The sequence below is a fragment of the Dermacentor andersoni genome, chromosome 2 (genome assembly GCF_023375885.2).
Source record: "Dermacentor andersoni chromosome 2, qqDerAnde1_hic_scaffold, whole genome shotgun sequence".
NCBI classification, from domain to species: Eukaryota; Metazoa; Arthropoda; class Arachnida; order Ixodida; family Ixodidae; genus Dermacentor; species Dermacentor andersoni.
In genome coordinates, this window is record NC_092815.1 from 142706042 (window position 1) to 142723302 (window position 17261).

General features: G+C 48.2%; 1 protein-coding gene across 1 annotated transcript in view; it reads right to left on the reverse strand.

Moving 5' to 3' along the window:
• Nucleotides 1-6860: 6860 nt before the first annotated feature.
• The window catches only part of LOC126540967 (scoloptoxin SSD14-like), a 142974-nt gene continuing 132573 nt past the window's right edge, over nt 6861-17261 (reverse strand). The window contains exon 12 of the mRNA XM_072286171.1: nt 6861-7056. Within this exon, the coding sequence (XP_072142272.1) occupies nt 6910-7056 (147 nt within the window). The 3' untranslated portion in view covers nt 6861-6909. The remainder of the gene's footprint in view (nt 7057-17261) is intronic.

Here is a 17261-nt window from a genome sequence, read left to right on the forward strand (position 1 = left end):
TATATATATATATATATATATATATATATATATATATAGATATATATATATGCGTGTGTGTGTGTGTACACATCTTTAAGTCCTCCACTAAACACTGATGATGATGATGAAGCAACATTTACTGGGCCCGAAATAAATCGGTGGTGCACGCAGGCACCAGACGGGGTGGTTCCCTAGTTACGGGACCCATATGTTCCCAGCAGCTCCTGGCCCCTGTCCGTCAGTGCGAGCTGAATCGGTAGGGCGGGGCAGGCACTGAACACTGAAGTGCACATTCAGGTAGCGACACGAGTTGAGACGACGAAACGGCTCGCTTAGTATCTCTCTCTCTCTCTCTCTCTATTTATATATATATATATATATATATATATATATATATATATAGATATATATATATATATATATATATATATATATATATATATATATATATATATATATATATATATATATATTGTAAGCATTTATGCGTACTTCATCTTCATCTGTACAAAGCCATCATCAATCATCGGCTCATGTTCGTTTTTGCATCGGCGCCATTTTTTCCTTTTTGGAATAAAGCGTCGTCTCGATCGTGGTATTTCAAGTGGTGGAGGCGCTTTAAGATCCCTTCGACCTGAATCTACTTCAAGATCTCTCCTGGAGCTACGTTCGGGACGCCGCTTACGCCAAGAAGCCGCGATGTCGCAAGACAAGACCGCAGCGTCCACCATCTCTGTTCAAGTGCCAACCACCCCCACTCCGAGCCCTGCCAACAACCGGTGTCGCGATCCTGAAATCTTCTCTGGCTTGCCTGGTGAGGACGTTGAAGACTGGCTCGACAACTACGATCGTGTCAGCGAATACAACAACTGGAACGAGACATCGAGGTTAAACAACGTGCCATTTTACGTCTCTCAAGTATCCAAGACATGGTTCCTGAATCATGAGAGAGACTTCCGTGATTGGTCGTCTTTCAGGGAGCAGCTACGGCGGATTTTCGGCACACCCACGGTTCGTTCGGAAGTTGCGAAAAAGAGGCTGTCTGAGCGCGTCCAGCATTATGGCGAGTCGTATACCTCGTACATTGAGGACATCCTCGCGCTTTGCCGCCGTGTCGACAGTGCCATGCCAGAACCTGATCGCGTGCGACACCTTCTTAAGGGTATCGGATCTACTGCCTTCAACGCACTCGCCGCTCAAAACCCTTCGACGGTGTCGGACGTCGTCTCCGTCTGTCAGCGCCTCGACGCCCTGCAATCAATCCGCTTGCAACCGGACTTTTCCGACAACCCCCTGGCAAACAGTATTGAGCTCCGGTCTATCATTCGAGCAATAATTCGTGAGGAATTGCAAGCGCATGGCTCACCCCCTTGCAGCAGCGCTCACGTCCAATCTTCTTCTACTGACCTGCGCGGTATTATTAAGGAAGAATTGGCCTCCCTGCAGAACGCCCAGCATACCAACGCTTCTCCTTGCCCACAACCAGCTTCTTACGCCCAGATTGCTGCAATGCCAGCCGCGCCATCTCCAATCGCACCATCTGCGCCTGTTCACGATCACCTGGCACCTTTAGTCACCCGAGCTCCGAACCCGCCTTACTACTCTGCCTGGCGTTCGTCGCGACCTATCTGCTACTACTGCGGCTTTCGAGGACATATCTCCCGGTTTTGCCGACGCCGCCAACAAGACGAACGTCGTGGTTAAGCGGCCTTTGAACGCGATGAGCCACCTTCTCGCGTTTACCGCACTTATGACGATAATCCCCCCGTTCGCCGATCTCCATCTCCGGCCGACTTCTCCAACACCGCACTCAACACACGTGCCTCAAGACGCCGCTCCCCATCGCCGCTCCGACGTTCTGTTTCGCCACTTCGACCTGTCTCCCAACTCCATATCCAGCGACCGGAAAACTAACCAGTGCAGTTTTTGGAGGGAAAACTGCATCGCCGCGAGGTGCTCCAAGTCCTCCTGAACATCCTTCTAACATGTTATTAGTGTCTGTGGAGGGTGTGCCTTTGTTAGCTCTGATTGACACGGGAGCTACTAAATCTGTTATGCGTGCGGACCTGTGCTCTCGTCTGCGAAAAGTGAAGACGCCTTATATTGGATCATCCCTGATTGGGGCTAATGGAGCAATCATTCGACTATCAGCCCAATGTACAGCACGCGTCTTCATTGATGGTATCCGTCATCACATTAAATTCGCGATTTTATTCCCGTGCGCTCATGAATTAATTTTAGGTTGAGACTTTCTCTCGTCAGCGTCCGCTTTAATCTCTTGCCGTCAACGTGTAGTCCATATGACCGAGACAGTTCATTGCAGCGGAAGTGCCGATGAGCCACGACTGCGTTTTCTCATTGCTGTCGATTCTGTACTGCCTCCCGGCCACGAGCAAGTCATAAGTCTCTTTTCTACAGACATCACCAATGGCGACGTGTTCATCACTCCTTACGGTCGCTGTCTTGGCCGTGGGATTGTCTTCGCTTCCTGCCTGGTGCGGTTCAAAGAAAGCTCTGCGTTAATCATCGCTTTAAACGCGACCACTGAGACAATCCTCCTACCTCAAGGCTCCGCAGTGACCTGTTATGTGGATACTCAACCAGTCTCCCTGCTTCCTCTTGCCGCCTCGCAAGCTCTTCCTCAACAGGAGAAATCTGCTTCATCTGCCCTTGCTTCCGTGATCAGTCCTGACCTTACTGCTGCTCAACATGAAGCGTTGCTAAAATTGCTTACGAAGCACCAGGCCTCCTTTGACATCGATACTTCGTCACTCGGACAGACATCCGTTGCCTTCCATCGTATCGACACCGATGGCCAGACTATTGTACGCCGTCGTCCCCACCGAGTCTCTTTGGCCGAACGCAAAATCATCGAGGAGAACGTCGCCGATATGCTGAAACGAAACGTCATACGTCCCTCCGCCAGTGCTTGGTCATCACCCGTCGTTTTAGTGCAGAAGAAGGATGGATCGGTACGATTTTGTGTTGACTACCGTGCGCTTAACAAAATCACCCGTAAGGATGTATATTCGATGCCCCGTATCGATGACGCCCTTGATTCGTTGCAAGGCGCGCAATACTTTTCCAGCCTTGATATTCGCTCCGGATATTGGCAAATTCCAATGCACGAAGCGGACAAAGAAAAGACCGCCTTTTCTACTGCGGATGGTCTTTGAGTTTAATGTAATGCCTTTCGGTCTATGCAATGCTCCCGCCACATTTGAAAGAATGATCGACACTGTTCTTCGCGGCCTCAAGTAGAAAACTTATCTATGTTACCTCGACGACATCGTCGTGTTTTCCTCGACTTTCACTGACCATCTGCAACGCTTAGATGAAGTGCTCACATGCCTTTCTAAGGCCGGACTTCAACTAAACACGAAGAAGTGCCGTTTCGCTAGCACAACGATTAAAGTTCTGGGTCATCTAGTTAGCAAAGACGGCATCCAGCCCGATCCGGATAAAATTGCCGCGGTGCTCAACTTTCCACGCCCACTTCGTGCAAAAGAACTGCGCAGCTTCATTGGACTCGCCTCATACTTTCGACGTTTTATTCGGAACTTTGCCAGCATTGCCTCGCCCCTCCACAAGCTCTTTGCTAGTTCCAGTTCCTTCGATTGGAACGGTCAGTGTAAAGCCGCGTTCCAAGAATTCAAGCGCGCACTAACATCCCCGCCTGTTCTTTGTCATTTTGATGACAAGGCGCCCACATTACTTCATACTGACGCCAGCGGTCACGGAATTGGTGCGGTACTGCTGCAGCGCGACCACGAATTTTGCGAAAAGGTTGTTGCATATGCAAGCCGCACTCTCACTTCCGCGGAAATGAAGTACTCGATAACCGAACAAGAGTGTTTGGCTGTTGCCTGGTCAATTCAGAAATTTCGTTCATATCTCCACGGTCGACATTTCACGGTTGTGACCGACCACCATGCCCTATGTTGGTTGTCGACGATCAAAAACTTGTCTGGGCGCCTTGGCCGCTGGATACTCCGATTACAAGCATATGATTTCGATGTCATATATAAGTCCGGACGGAAGCACCGAGATGCCGATGCTCTTTCACGATGCCCATTACCACCATCATCGGAGCACATCACATCACCGTGTCAAATCGGCCGCACGGAGGACGCTTCGTCTATTACACCGATTTCTTCCTTGACTCTATCAAACCGCCCTTCAGTGCTTTCCACTCACCAGCGCGCCGATTCCTATTGCCATGGTATCATCAATCGCCTTAGCGGTGTTTCGTCTCCACCCAATGCCAGGCTACGGAAACAGCTCAAACTGTTCAAGTTTGAAGACGACGTGCTCTACCGGTACATTTTTCACCCGGAAGGCCATCGATGGGTTCCCGTTCTACCGCGCTCTCTTCGCGCTGCAGTTCTGCAGGCCTCACACGATGACCCTACGTCAGGCCACTTGGGTTACCACAAAACACACGAGCGCATACGCAGCCGATTCTATTGGCCAGGCCTTTCCACGAGCATAGCTAGATATGTTGCCTCGTGCACGCTTTGCCAACACCGTAAGCGACCTACTACTGCTCCGGTCGGGACCCTACAACCACTTCCTTGTCCAGCACAACCCTTCTCTGTCGTCGGCATTGACCTTTTCGGGCCTCTCCCACCTACTCTAGACGGCAACAGATGGATCGTCACTGCTGTTGACCATTTGACCCGGTACGCTGAAACAGCCTCAATACGCTCAGGAGCTGCCTCAGAAGTAGTGGCCTTCTTCTTGCAGGCTGTCTACTTACGTCACGGGGCGCCTCAGGTTCTTTTGAGCGACCGAGGCAAGGCATTTCTTTCAAGCACTCTTAATCAAGTTCTGCAAGCGTCCAACACCGTGCACAAGACAACGTCTAGCTACCACCCTCAAACCAACGGCCTAACAGAGCGATTTCATCGCACGCTGTGTGACATGCTATCCATGTATATTCAACCTGATCATCGTAACTGGGATGCGATTCTCCCATTTGTAACATTTGCGTACAACATGTCTGTTCAACGGACCACCGGATACTCTCCGTTTTTCTTAGTATACGGCCGCCACCCAACCTCATCACTCTACGTTTCTTTCTTCTCTGGCCCCGTCAACGCTTCACCAATCATTTGCTACCAGTTTGTGTCTCGTCTTGCCCAATGTCGTCGTCGGGCCCGTATGAACACTATAGCCAGCCAAGACGATCGCAAACATCGGTACGATGCCTCTCATCGCGTCGTTTCCTACCGCCCTGGTGACGATGTGCTCCTATGGACACCTGCACGAACACCCTGTTTATGTGAGAAGCTTGAGTCGCAATATATTGGCCCCTACAAAGTCGTAGAGCAGACCTCGCCGGTGAACTATCCCGTTACACCTGTTGAGGCCCCAACTGACCGACGCTGCCGCGGAAGGGAGATCGTGCACGTTTCTCGCCTGAAGCCCTTTCATCTCCGTTCCACTGTCTAATGTGCGGCCAGGCTGGCCGCTTCCGTCCACGGGGGAAATTAGCGTAAGCATTTATGCGGACTTCATCTTCATCTGTACAGAGTCATCATCAATCATCGGCTCGTGTTCGTTTTTGCATCGACGCCATTTTTTCCTTTTTGGAATAAAGCGTCGTCTCGACCATGGTATTTGAATATATATATATATATATATATATATACATATATATATATATATATATTAAGAGAGAGAAAGAGAGCCTAATTCGTCATCTCAACTCGTGTCGCTACCTGAATGTGCACTTCAGTGGAGGACGCGTTAACTAATGCGCCGTCGCACACCTGCGCTTGCTAACTTGTGCAAGCTGTTGCGCCCCGCACAGACTGCGTATTGGGCATTCTGTGGACGAATATCGGAGGCCAGTGCAGATAATAGTGCAGCGGACAGGGAAGTACGACGTTGTCATCACTGCAGAGCCGTCCGTCGGAACACGCTAATTGTGTTGGCCTGCTGCTGTCATAGTACATGAGTTCAGTGCCAAAGAGATAGCTAACGTCCTGTGAATTTTGAAACCGACCGCTGCACTGTGTCTCAACTTGACTGACTGACTTCAACAATGAAATTAACGATTACGTTGTGGTAGTAATGTGTATATATATGTATATACTTCTAGCTCAGGCTTAACTCCTCACACGAGCTGTTGCCAAACGCTTGACTCAAGTATTCTTTTAATTAGGGCAACAAACAAGGAATAGCAGATTTTAATTTCTTAGAATGTGGTCCATGTGGAGAAGAATATGTCTTTTAACTACGGTTCATCTGACGCCAGGCCCGCAATCAAGGGGACGGTTAGGGAGTCCTGGCGCCCAGCGAGATTATAGCCGTGGCAATCTACTGCTCAGAGCAACTTGAATACGTTATGTTCATGGGGTCAAAATATATCTATTATTTGTTTGTGCTATCATATCTCAGCAATGCGCTTGACTCAGACGTGAGAACAAATATTTCCTAATAGCCACCGCTGTCGCCGCGAAACCCCTCCATAAAATAAATTTTGGGTACGGCTGGCTCAGACTGACACTGTCGGTGTTATGGTCGCCAAATTTAGACTCTGGCTCTGGCGTGGAATAAAAAAAACGCACCTTATTCGGTGAACGCGAAAGAAAGCTGCGCATCCATTCTCATCGCAAACTGCCAAGGAAAAGTGCAAGCACTAAATTGGTGATGAAGTGTCCGAAAAAAATCCTCCTGGAAAAAGACTCTTACCAATGGAAATTTCTTCATTAAAATTAGGACCCCATGCAACAGGCACCTAATTCATAAATAAATAAAATACAGCGAGCTTATAAGATAAATGCTTAATCTAGCCTCCTCCTGCTCCGATGAACTTTAATTGCTTGGAGCTAATGCAATAACTGGAACACCAAAGAGCTCATTGTGGGACAATCTTTATTTTCCGTGGATCTGCTCTGGTTCAGCATGGCTTGCTATGCATCACTCCCCGTCGACAGTGCTACCCTTCCTGAAATCGGTGTTGGCGTAGAGTCGGCCATCTCGCTTGTGGATGCCGTTGATAACGTTGAGCATGCTCTCCTTTAATTTTATCTTGTGTCCTTTTTTCTTCAAATCTCTCACGTATCTCTGAAAAAGAAAAGAGCTGAAATAGCTATAGACTAAACGTCTTACAGCTTAGATCACGAACCCAATAATGTAAGTGGAAAAAGAAAAAAAATTAAGCGCGTAATTTTCTTGCAGAATTGTCTGATCAAAGCTCTTTAAACACTCAGGTGACGATTTTCTTAATCGCTGTCTTACTCACCATCCAAATGTTCCAGGGCGCTCTTTCAAAAACAAAATGTTGCAAGATAATGTTATATAGATCAGACTTTTCTGCTAGTTGGTTACACAGTGATGGGGTAAAAATAGATTCGACCCTACCCATCATGACGACTATCGCATTAATGTGATTAGCATTCTCGCAATGTAGCGTCAAAAACTATTCATGAAGACACCTTTATTTAGATTCTATAGGGGTGATTTTAAGATTTCCATTGGTTCAGCTACGTGCGGGGTCGGCCCAATTTGCTATGACACACGCTCGCCAGGGTCGGTTCTAATCATGACGACCCGAGGGCGACACTGTGATGTCAATGGAACGACGAATGTGCTATGACGACGACGGAATGACGACAACGGGATGACAATTCTGAAATGATGACGATGGTATAACGACGACAGCGTGCCAACGATGGCAGGAGGCCAATGGGGTGGTGACGAGCGTGTGACGACTGTGGCTAGATGACGTCGGCGTGACGAATACGGTATGAAGGGAATAGGATGACGAAGCTGGAATAACGACGAGGGAACATCCACGACGGCATCGCGATGACGGCACGATGACGATTGCATGACGGCGACACAGTTGCTGTCCTGCGGGAAGTTATACATTGGACAAACAGGACGGTGTTTGAACAATCCTTTAGTGGAACAAAGAGCTTCTTTTAAAGGGCCGCAATCGTCTAATCGGTGCCTACGTTGCAAGGAATGTAAGTGCAAACCGTTGCTAAAAGAAACCAGATGCTGTCAAGACACAAAGATGGTATAGCGAGGGAGATTGCCGAAGCATTCTTTATTCGTATGTCCGGTGACATCTGCGTTTCCGAGGCCAACCGGCGTGTCTGAACGAACTAGAAATTGATTATTTACCCACTAGTATTTAAGCTGCTACACGTGTTTATGCAAGGGTAAATAAATCGCGTGTTTTTCAAAGTAAATCATTGTTGCCAGTCTGCACTCGTCCTGGTTTTCTATCTCACCTGACCCTGGGCGTTTGCGCCATTCTCACTTGAGTAGTCAAACCGATCCTTAAATCAGGCCCTCCGTGCGAAGTGTTTAACATCAGGCCAATATATCGTACTTGTGTTGTACGCGAAATTCTAAACATATATAACATTATTATACAGCATATGAATCAGTATTCACTGCTCAGGCCTCGATAGCAAGGCTTTCGCGAAGGCTTTACTGCCCGGATTTGAGCATGATATATCGTGTGCATTAGGCAATAAAAATTGGGTCGATTGCGAATTCTAAGGTTTCAAGAAGGCATTTCATATGGTAACGCTAGCCTTACTTCTGGGCAAAAGTACCGCATATAATATACTTCCTCAGGTGATCTTATGGGCTGCTGATTACGTCGCACCGTGTCGCCAGTTCGTTGTTTTTGATTCTGTCCTGTCCAGTTCAACAGAAGTAAATTCAGACTTTTCCAAGGCTTTGTTTTGTGGCCACTGTTGCTTTTATTGTGCGGTAATAATATAACTTACACTATAGAAAGCGAATTTGCGCAGATGACAGCGTATTGTACAAGAAAATCACTATTGCTCAGGACGAAATTTGTATGCAAAGAGATATTCACAAAAGTAATGACTGCTGCACGCGATGGCGCATGCAGTCGAAACTAAATAACACAGATTTCGTGGAATGAACTAGAGAAGAGCTGGCTCCTCAGACTTGTCACACCACTAATGATATTGCAACACATAAGGTATTAGAGTATAAATACCTAAAAATTTTCGCCTAATTTCATTGGCAGCGTCATGTTGACTACGCATTAGGTAAAGCGGGCCAGATACTCAGCTTTTTTCGCCGAAGTACAGACATTTGCAAAGACTTCCAGCGAGCTCCTTTATTAGACACACGTGATATTTGTCCTGAAAGGCGTCAGGCAGGGATATACGATCCCTCCAATGCTATTCACAGCGTGTTTACAGGAGGTATTCAGAGACCTGGATTGGGAAGAATTGGGGATAAAGGTTAATGGAGAATACCTTAGCAACTTGCGATTCCCTGATGATATTGCCTTGCTTAGTAACTCAGGGGACCAATTGCAATGCATGCTCACTGACCTGGAGAGGCAAAGCATAAGAGTGGGGCTAAAAATTAATCTGCAGAAAACTAAAGTAATGTTTAACAGTCTCGGAAAAAACAGCAATTTACAATAGGTAGCGAGGCACTGGAAGTGGTAAGGGAATACATCTACTTAGGGCAGGTAGTGACGGCGGATCCGGATCATGAGATGGAAATAATCAGAAGAATAAGAATGGGCTGGGGTGCGTTTGGCAGGAATTCTCAGATCATGAAGAGCAGGTTGCCATTATCCCTCAAGAGAAAAGTGCATAATAGCTGTGTCTTACCAGTACTCACCTACGGGGCAGAAACCTGGAGGCCTACGAAAAGATTTCCACATAAATTGACGACGGCGCAATGAGCTATGGAAAGAAGAATGATGGGTGTACCGTTAAGGGATAAGAAAAGAGCAGATTGGGTGAGGGAACAAACGCGAGATAATGACATCTTAGTTGAAATCAAGAATAAGAAATGGACATGGGCAGAACATGTAATGAGGAGGGAAGATAACCGATGGTCATTAAGGGTTACGTACTGGATTCCAAGGAAAGGGAAACGTAGCAGGGGGCGGCAGAAAGTTAGGTGGGCGGATGAGATTGAGAAGCTTGCAGGGACGACATGGTCACAATAGTACATGACCGGGGTTGTTGGAGAAGTATGGGAGAGGCCTCTGCCCTGCAGTGGGCGTAACGAGGCTGATGGTGATGATGATGATGAGATTTGTCTTTGACTATACGTGCCTTGTCTGGAACGCAGAAATTGGGCGAGACAACGCTAAAGTAGGAAGGTCGCAGAAATAAGCAGCTCGTTTTATCTGCTGACAGCATGACAGAAACTTCAAAGTTACCCGTACAAAGAGATGTTAGGAAATACGACAGTTTGGACCGTCGTCGTCGTGAACTTCGCCTGAAATTTTTCCACATCATTTACGATTCTACTGTTGGCATCTAGAGGGAAAAGTATTTGAGGGAATTATACAACCAGTCTCAGCGGTTTGACCACACGTTTAAAGTACGCTAATAATTCTGTAAAACATAATTATTTGGCACGTCCTTCTTTGCGAAAACGATTTGCGAGAGGCATCCTTCTAATCTATTGATTTCTTGTAATGATAATTTTCTTTCTGAGTTAATTAACTGATTTGCTTATCTGTATTATCTGTATATCTGAATAGCATTATTAGGATACTTCACGCACTATCCGAAGGCTATCTATCTACGTTTGTATCCAACAGTTTCCCGCCTGCCTGGGTCACTGGGGAGCCCGTGGTCGAAAAACAACCGTCGGACAAAGATGGGTCACTGAGTATGTGGTGATGTGCGCGTATGTGCCGGGTTTCAACAGACCTCTTCCACGCCGACATACGTCACTGTAGATGAGGAACTGGTTAGGTACTGCTTATCGAAGAAAATCTTTCATAACTGGCCCTTGCGCCAATAAAGAACCACATATCATCATCAAGAAACTCTTTGACGCCGACTTGTAACCCTGGGCATGCGCCACTCTGTGCTCGTCGTCAGTGAACCTCTTTGATGCCAACTTGTGTCGTAGAGCATGTGACATTCGGTGAGTGCCGCTTTTGAATAAACGTCTTTGACGTCAACTTGAGTAGCTAGGTATATACCACAGGGAATGGGCCACTCTACAATGCTGAAAACGATCCCTTAAATTTATCCGATGCTGAGCGGAATCGAATCCATGTCACAAGGGTTCCTGAAGGACATCAACCCGACGCTTCAGCTGGCTGCGCCACAAAGGCACTAGGTATGCACTGCCGCTCTTCAATGATCTTCTCGCCAGCTTGGGCCACTGAGTATCTGCCACTGAGTGTGCGGCAAACGAGAGAACAATCCTCAGCGTCCGCACGCACCAGCTCACCACGCTTCTCGTCTCGAAGGCCACGCGCGGGCTTATCGGCAATGCAACTAGGTGGCGAAGCGTGTCCAACACGACGTGCGAGAGCACACCTTAGAGTGGACAGCTGGGATAGTTGGGAAATCGACATTTCATGCATTTCACGCATAAGCGCGAGAGACGAGCCCGGTTGTCACATGACGTGTTTCTTAGCGTTCGCACGCACGGATGTGCAATGCATTTCCGATGCCGCGCGTGTAGCCTCGCCGCGGCGGTGGCGCTAGATGACGCCTGGTGTTCTTAGGGAAGCGTGAAGAGGAGTACAGCTGCTGTATACGCCTCACACATAAATCGTTTCGGCGGCTGCAATGCGATGTTACGCAACATTGATTCGATGCTAAACGCATTGCCGTTGAAAGTCATCGTGAGATGTGTAATCTGTGCGACGGTTCTGTAGCTTACATTATTTTTTCTTCTGTAGAACACTGTTGTGCTGCCTAGTTTGGTAATGTTCGCTGTATCAGAGTGATGTGCTTTTACCTAAGATACCTCCCCCCGACCCCCACTGTAATGCCTTTTGGCGCCATGTGCACACAATAAACAGAACAAATAAATGAAAGGCAGCAGTTTCGCCCGAAAGGCGAGGTATCCGTTCCGATAGAAAATTAGTAGACAGCTATAGGAAGTAACGATAGTAATTTTAAGGGCCGTATCAACTTCTAAACATTCGCTTACTAAGTAGATTAACAAACAGTGCCACGCGCGCCCAAGCAAACATGAACACATCTCACTCGATGACCGCGCACACTCGGTGTCGAAACGCTATAGCGCGAGTAGGAGCAGCAGCATCAGCGAGCCAACTGATCTTCGTGCTTCCCGCTTCAACGTGAACAGAGCGGCCAGAACACAGCACACACGAAGCTATCAGAAGTCGGCGCACCATGACTCTGTACCCATCGCAGATCACTTTCAAAATAGAGTCCGCGCGGCCGCGCTCAGTTGCCACATACGCAGGCTCCGCCGGAGTGGAAGGTGCCTTGCGCTCTGTGGAATACCGCGCGCTTCCTCCACGCTCCCTCCCTTGCGCGAACGAGACCGAGCTACCATCTTCGGCTCGCTCCCGCGGGCTTTCACTCGTGCCCACATCATACGGAGCGCCGCCACAATATTATCGCTCTTGTATTTTGAACTAAAGATAATGGCGACGTCGACAACGACGGCGGAAATGCGCCTAACGTGTCCATATAATTTCTATCGCAAAAAAAAAAAAAATTCTCGAGCATGAACGCATCAGTCACGCCAAGCAACGTGCCCCCATGGCAGTGTTTACGGGCAATATTGCAATATACAAATCCGAATCCTGGTGAAACGAGAGCACCGAGTGTCGCCCGAAGAAGCGAAGAAGCGGAAAGCCAAAAGAAAACGTTAGCGCTGTGCAGTAAATAATGTCATGCACCAGTGTCAGGCAAAGACGTCGACGCAAACGCCTCGAAATATTCGCGTTCTCGCTGTTTGCGGCACAGGCATCGGGCCTGCGCAATTTGTTCTTGCAAACTATCATCCCTCCGCCTTCTTACCTTCCATGGGCAAGATGATAAAACCGCAGCAGACACAACCAAAGCGAGGTGAGGATAAGCTACTGCTTCCTTATCACGTGACGATGGCCCACATCCATATTTTTTGATGACTAGGCTTCAATACCGTCATGAGGCACTCCCTTCTACTCTTTTTTTCTTCCCTCCATGTGTCTCCGCGGGCGCCATAGTAGTTTACCCCTCCACTGGAAGAATCTTGAACGTTTGCCAATAAAATTAGTCAGGAGTCGGAATATAGTAGTAAAACGAAGTATTTGCTTTAGTAATGTATTCGCAAAAAAGACTTCGAAATATAAATAAGCATTTAAGAAGAAGGTTTATTAAGGAGTTTCTACCTAAATACGTCATATGATGGATGGATGGATGGATGAAATACTTTATTAGGGTCCTTTAGGGCGCGCCCTAGCCAGATGATGAAATTATTTTTCATCGGCGACCACTGCAGCAATCTTGAACGGGTTTGTTGCATTAAAATAAAACGAATCAATGCCGACTGTATAGCATACACATTGATTTTAGGCCATCGTTTATTTTTGCAAATGTTATTTAATGGTGTAAACATCTAAAAATAAAATATCATGCTTGCAAATAAAACACAATACCACAAATTTGTAAACTATCTAAAGCGGCCAAAATTCAGGCATTTAGCGTCGGTCTGAAATACGCCACTAAATTTGTGAGTCCGGTGTTTACTAAACCCTGATAAGCACAGCAACAATTTTAATTAAACTATCAACTTAGCTGGCGCACTTGTCTAGTGCTTTCGATGCGATGCACTTTACAGTTTCGTAATCATGCAGTAGTCGGCATGCCGTCATCGTCATGCAACTGTGCTCACTTCGTAGTCGTCATGGCGCGGTTGTCAGGCCGTCGTGGCACCATCGTGTTCATTCCGTCGTCATTGTAGCATGGCCATCCCGTTGCCCTCAATACCGACTGCTATCGAACGCCTTGTAATGAGGTTAACTGCAAGTGATAATTAGTCTAGCAGCAGCGAACAGCAGGAACTATTTTGCGATCACCACACGGGTCGTCGTCGTCTTCTAGCTGCCGCCAAAAATACGAGGCGCGCCTGCTTCATTATACTGCCCCCGGTTGCGAAACGGAGCCATCCTGGCGACTCAGGGAGCAGACACGATGCGAGAGTTGTAATATGGCTTGAGGCGGCTAATGTGCACTATCTCGCGACCCCGACAACGAAAGTCCGGCGATGGTGCGACGACCTTAACGATATAGGTCACAGGTGAGGTGGAGTCGATGCTAGGGTGCAGACCGTGGTACCGCGCAAATAGTTTACAATAAAGGCCGCGGGTGTGAGGCGGTATTCATGTCCAAATGAGAGAACCAGCAGGGAAAGTGGGCGTGACCTGATGACTGTCACGTCGTGTTTTCTGACGGTCCCGTTCCTCGATAGTCAACGAACGAGCCAGCTGGCGAGATTCTCCAGCGTATGGCCGACTCCTGAAATTGTAGTGCACTCAGATGCGTCAGGTCGGTGGGCAGGATAGTATGCAGTGGACACGAAGACTCACGTCCGTATAAGACAAAAAAGAAGGTGAAAAATCGCTGGTTACTTGCGTCGCAGTGTCATGTGTGAACGTAACGAACGGGAGTTAAAAAATTAAATTATGGGGTTTGACGTGCCAAAACCACGATCCGATTATGAGGCGCGCCATAGTGGGGGACATTGGAAATTTGGACCACCTGGGGTTCTTTAACGTGCACTTAAGTTTGTCTTCACGAGTGTTTCTGCATTTCGCGCGTATCGAAATGAGGCTGCCGAGGCCGGGATGCGATCCCGCGACCTCGTGCCTAGCAGCCCAACACCATAGACACTAAGCAACCACGGCGGGTAACGGACGGGAGTACGGTGCCCCAACTGGTGTGGTCGAACGAGACGTACGTCCTCAATATGTCGACGAGGATTCGGTTGAAACGTTTCGTGAGACCAAACCAGTCGATTTCCGGTGACTAATGTTGCACGCGCGAAGAAGGGATTGTATTGATTCTGACAAGAAGACGTGACCACTACCGCTGAGTATTTCTCGAGGAGCACCATGGCGAATGACGAAGTTACGCAGAATGAACATCGCAACGAGGCGAGCGGTCTCGGCGTAGCGCGTCAGGTGATCGACGCCTACACTAATCCATCGGTTTCCACATCCACTGCATGGAGTCGCGCGAGAACGACAGGTGAAGACCAAGGACTTTGGCAAGGCTGAATGACGACGTGCCGCAGCATGTTGTCGACTTCTTTGGTGACAACTCGGCGCTCTTGTGCCGCAACGCGTTACGCACGCTGTCGCAAGGGGGCATGGGAACCAGCGTCAACGGTATGGGACACACCCGTCATGCGGCCCAAGGCTGCTTCGTTGCAGTCTCACGAAGAAACGAACTTGTTACGGAGTATAAGAATTTGGATGCGATGAGGGGGCGCAAGGTTTCCATCGATGGCACAGTCGAAAACAGCTTAAGGCAGTGTTGGAGAGATAGAAGTTACGGCGTCAAAATGAAAACAGGTGGTGCCATCGTAAATGTCAACACGTTCAATACACGTGGCAACTTGTATAAATCTTAAGGTTTCACGACGCATTATGGTGAATGGATACGGGTACGGATTACATATGGGCATCAAAGGGGGTTCAGACGTAACTGTGAGGACGGCGGACGGGAGAAATAGGTCCTTGCCGTGAGCAATCATGACAGATGGCGCAAACGCCACAGGGGAGTCTGGCACAGCAGCACACGACAGGGTCGCAAGCACCAACGTCTCCGGAAGTAGATCAGTATCAGCATCAACGAAGACTCTGCGAACACTGCGGTCGGCACCGACCGATGGTGAGTCACATAGCGGCAAAAAGGTCAGTTGCGCGCGAGAGCAATCAACAGTGGAATTGTGACGTGACAGGAAGCACCATACGAGGGGGTGAAACCTTGAGAATAGGAGGGCAACACAAAAAGCTCGATGATGTACGAAACGTTTTGATTGACTACACGGCCGGTGCATACAGCTGTAAAAACAATGCGCTGCGCGCTAGCAGTGCAGAGTGCAATGCCAGAGAGGGAGGTAGTGAATTTTTTCAGCTTACGAAAAAGATTTTCGCGGCTGACGGAAACGGCGGCCCGGTACCGACAAGAGCTTGTGCAGTTGCTTTCTCAACCTGGATGCCAGTGACATTCCGCGGTGAGAACTGAGGACTTAGGCAGTTGGATGAACTTGCGGTTCTTGCCTCGGAAACTGCGCTGACCAGTTTCCCTCGGCAGCAGGCGGCCGACTGCGCATAGGTGGCAGCGACTGTCGACGTCGAGAAGGAGAACGGCGACTGTCTGAGCGGCGGTCGAGTTTGAAGGGTCTCGGCGACGAGTCGGTGGCATCTCGGCCACGAATCTCGGCGGCATGTTGTGGCGCGTAGCGAAACTGGTCGAAGACGCCATGGTTAGCCGACATGTTACGACGACAGAAATGTATAACGTGACCAGCAATGTCACAGGTGAAGCAAATAAGCCTGTTGTCTGGTGTGCACCACGCGTTGGCTCGATTAAGAAAAAAAAAAAACATGGCATTTTACGTGCGAGAACCACGCGGTAGTGGGGGACCCCGGAATAATTTGGACCACCAGGGATTCTTTACCGTGCGCCTAAACCTAAGTACACGGGTGTTTTTGCATTTCCCCCACGTCGAAATGCGGCTGCCGTGGCCGGGATTTGATCCCGCGACCTCTTGCTTAGCAGCCCAATACCATAGCTACTAAGGAACCACGGTGGGCCAAACTGGCGTTAAAGAGACTGATTGCAGAGCAGCACATACCCCGTGACACATTGGCGTTAAAGAGGCCCATTGAAAAGCGACACATACCCAGCTTCACATGCTCAGTGACTCAAATTGGTACACCAGTTTGTTTGGAATATGGTTCCCCCGGTACAGCAGCTCAATTTCCTCTCCGTTATACTAGGGGTTCCCAATCTTTCCGGCCGTGGCGAAACTAACCTGTTTTCTCAGAGTACCGAACCTGCAAGTAGTGTCGAGCCTGCAAGCACGACAATGCATGTGCCAAGTATACAGTTTCCCGCCTGGAGTTATCCTTCGATGCTCAGTCACAAACGCAGCAAGATTTAGTTTTCTGTAACTATACATCACTTTTTTAACTCACCCAGGTTCACACTCTGTTGTCATCACTTCGCAGAATATCTTATGATCACTACCTACCTCACTGTATCTGTGGTCATATCTTGCATAAATGTTTATTTTCTGCAGTTTTACAGCCATATCATACCTACAATCCATGTCACATTGACAACCCATTACCATGACCTTGACACTCTGTGTCCATATAACTGGCCCTTGCGCCAATACCATTCTATCATCATCATCATCATCATCATGTCACTTTATGTTCTGTTCAAATGTGCGAGCTCACAAAAGTGCGTCAAGACAAAACCACCATGGCATCTACGTGCGGTCACAGTGCTTGCTTTATTTTTGAGTGACAT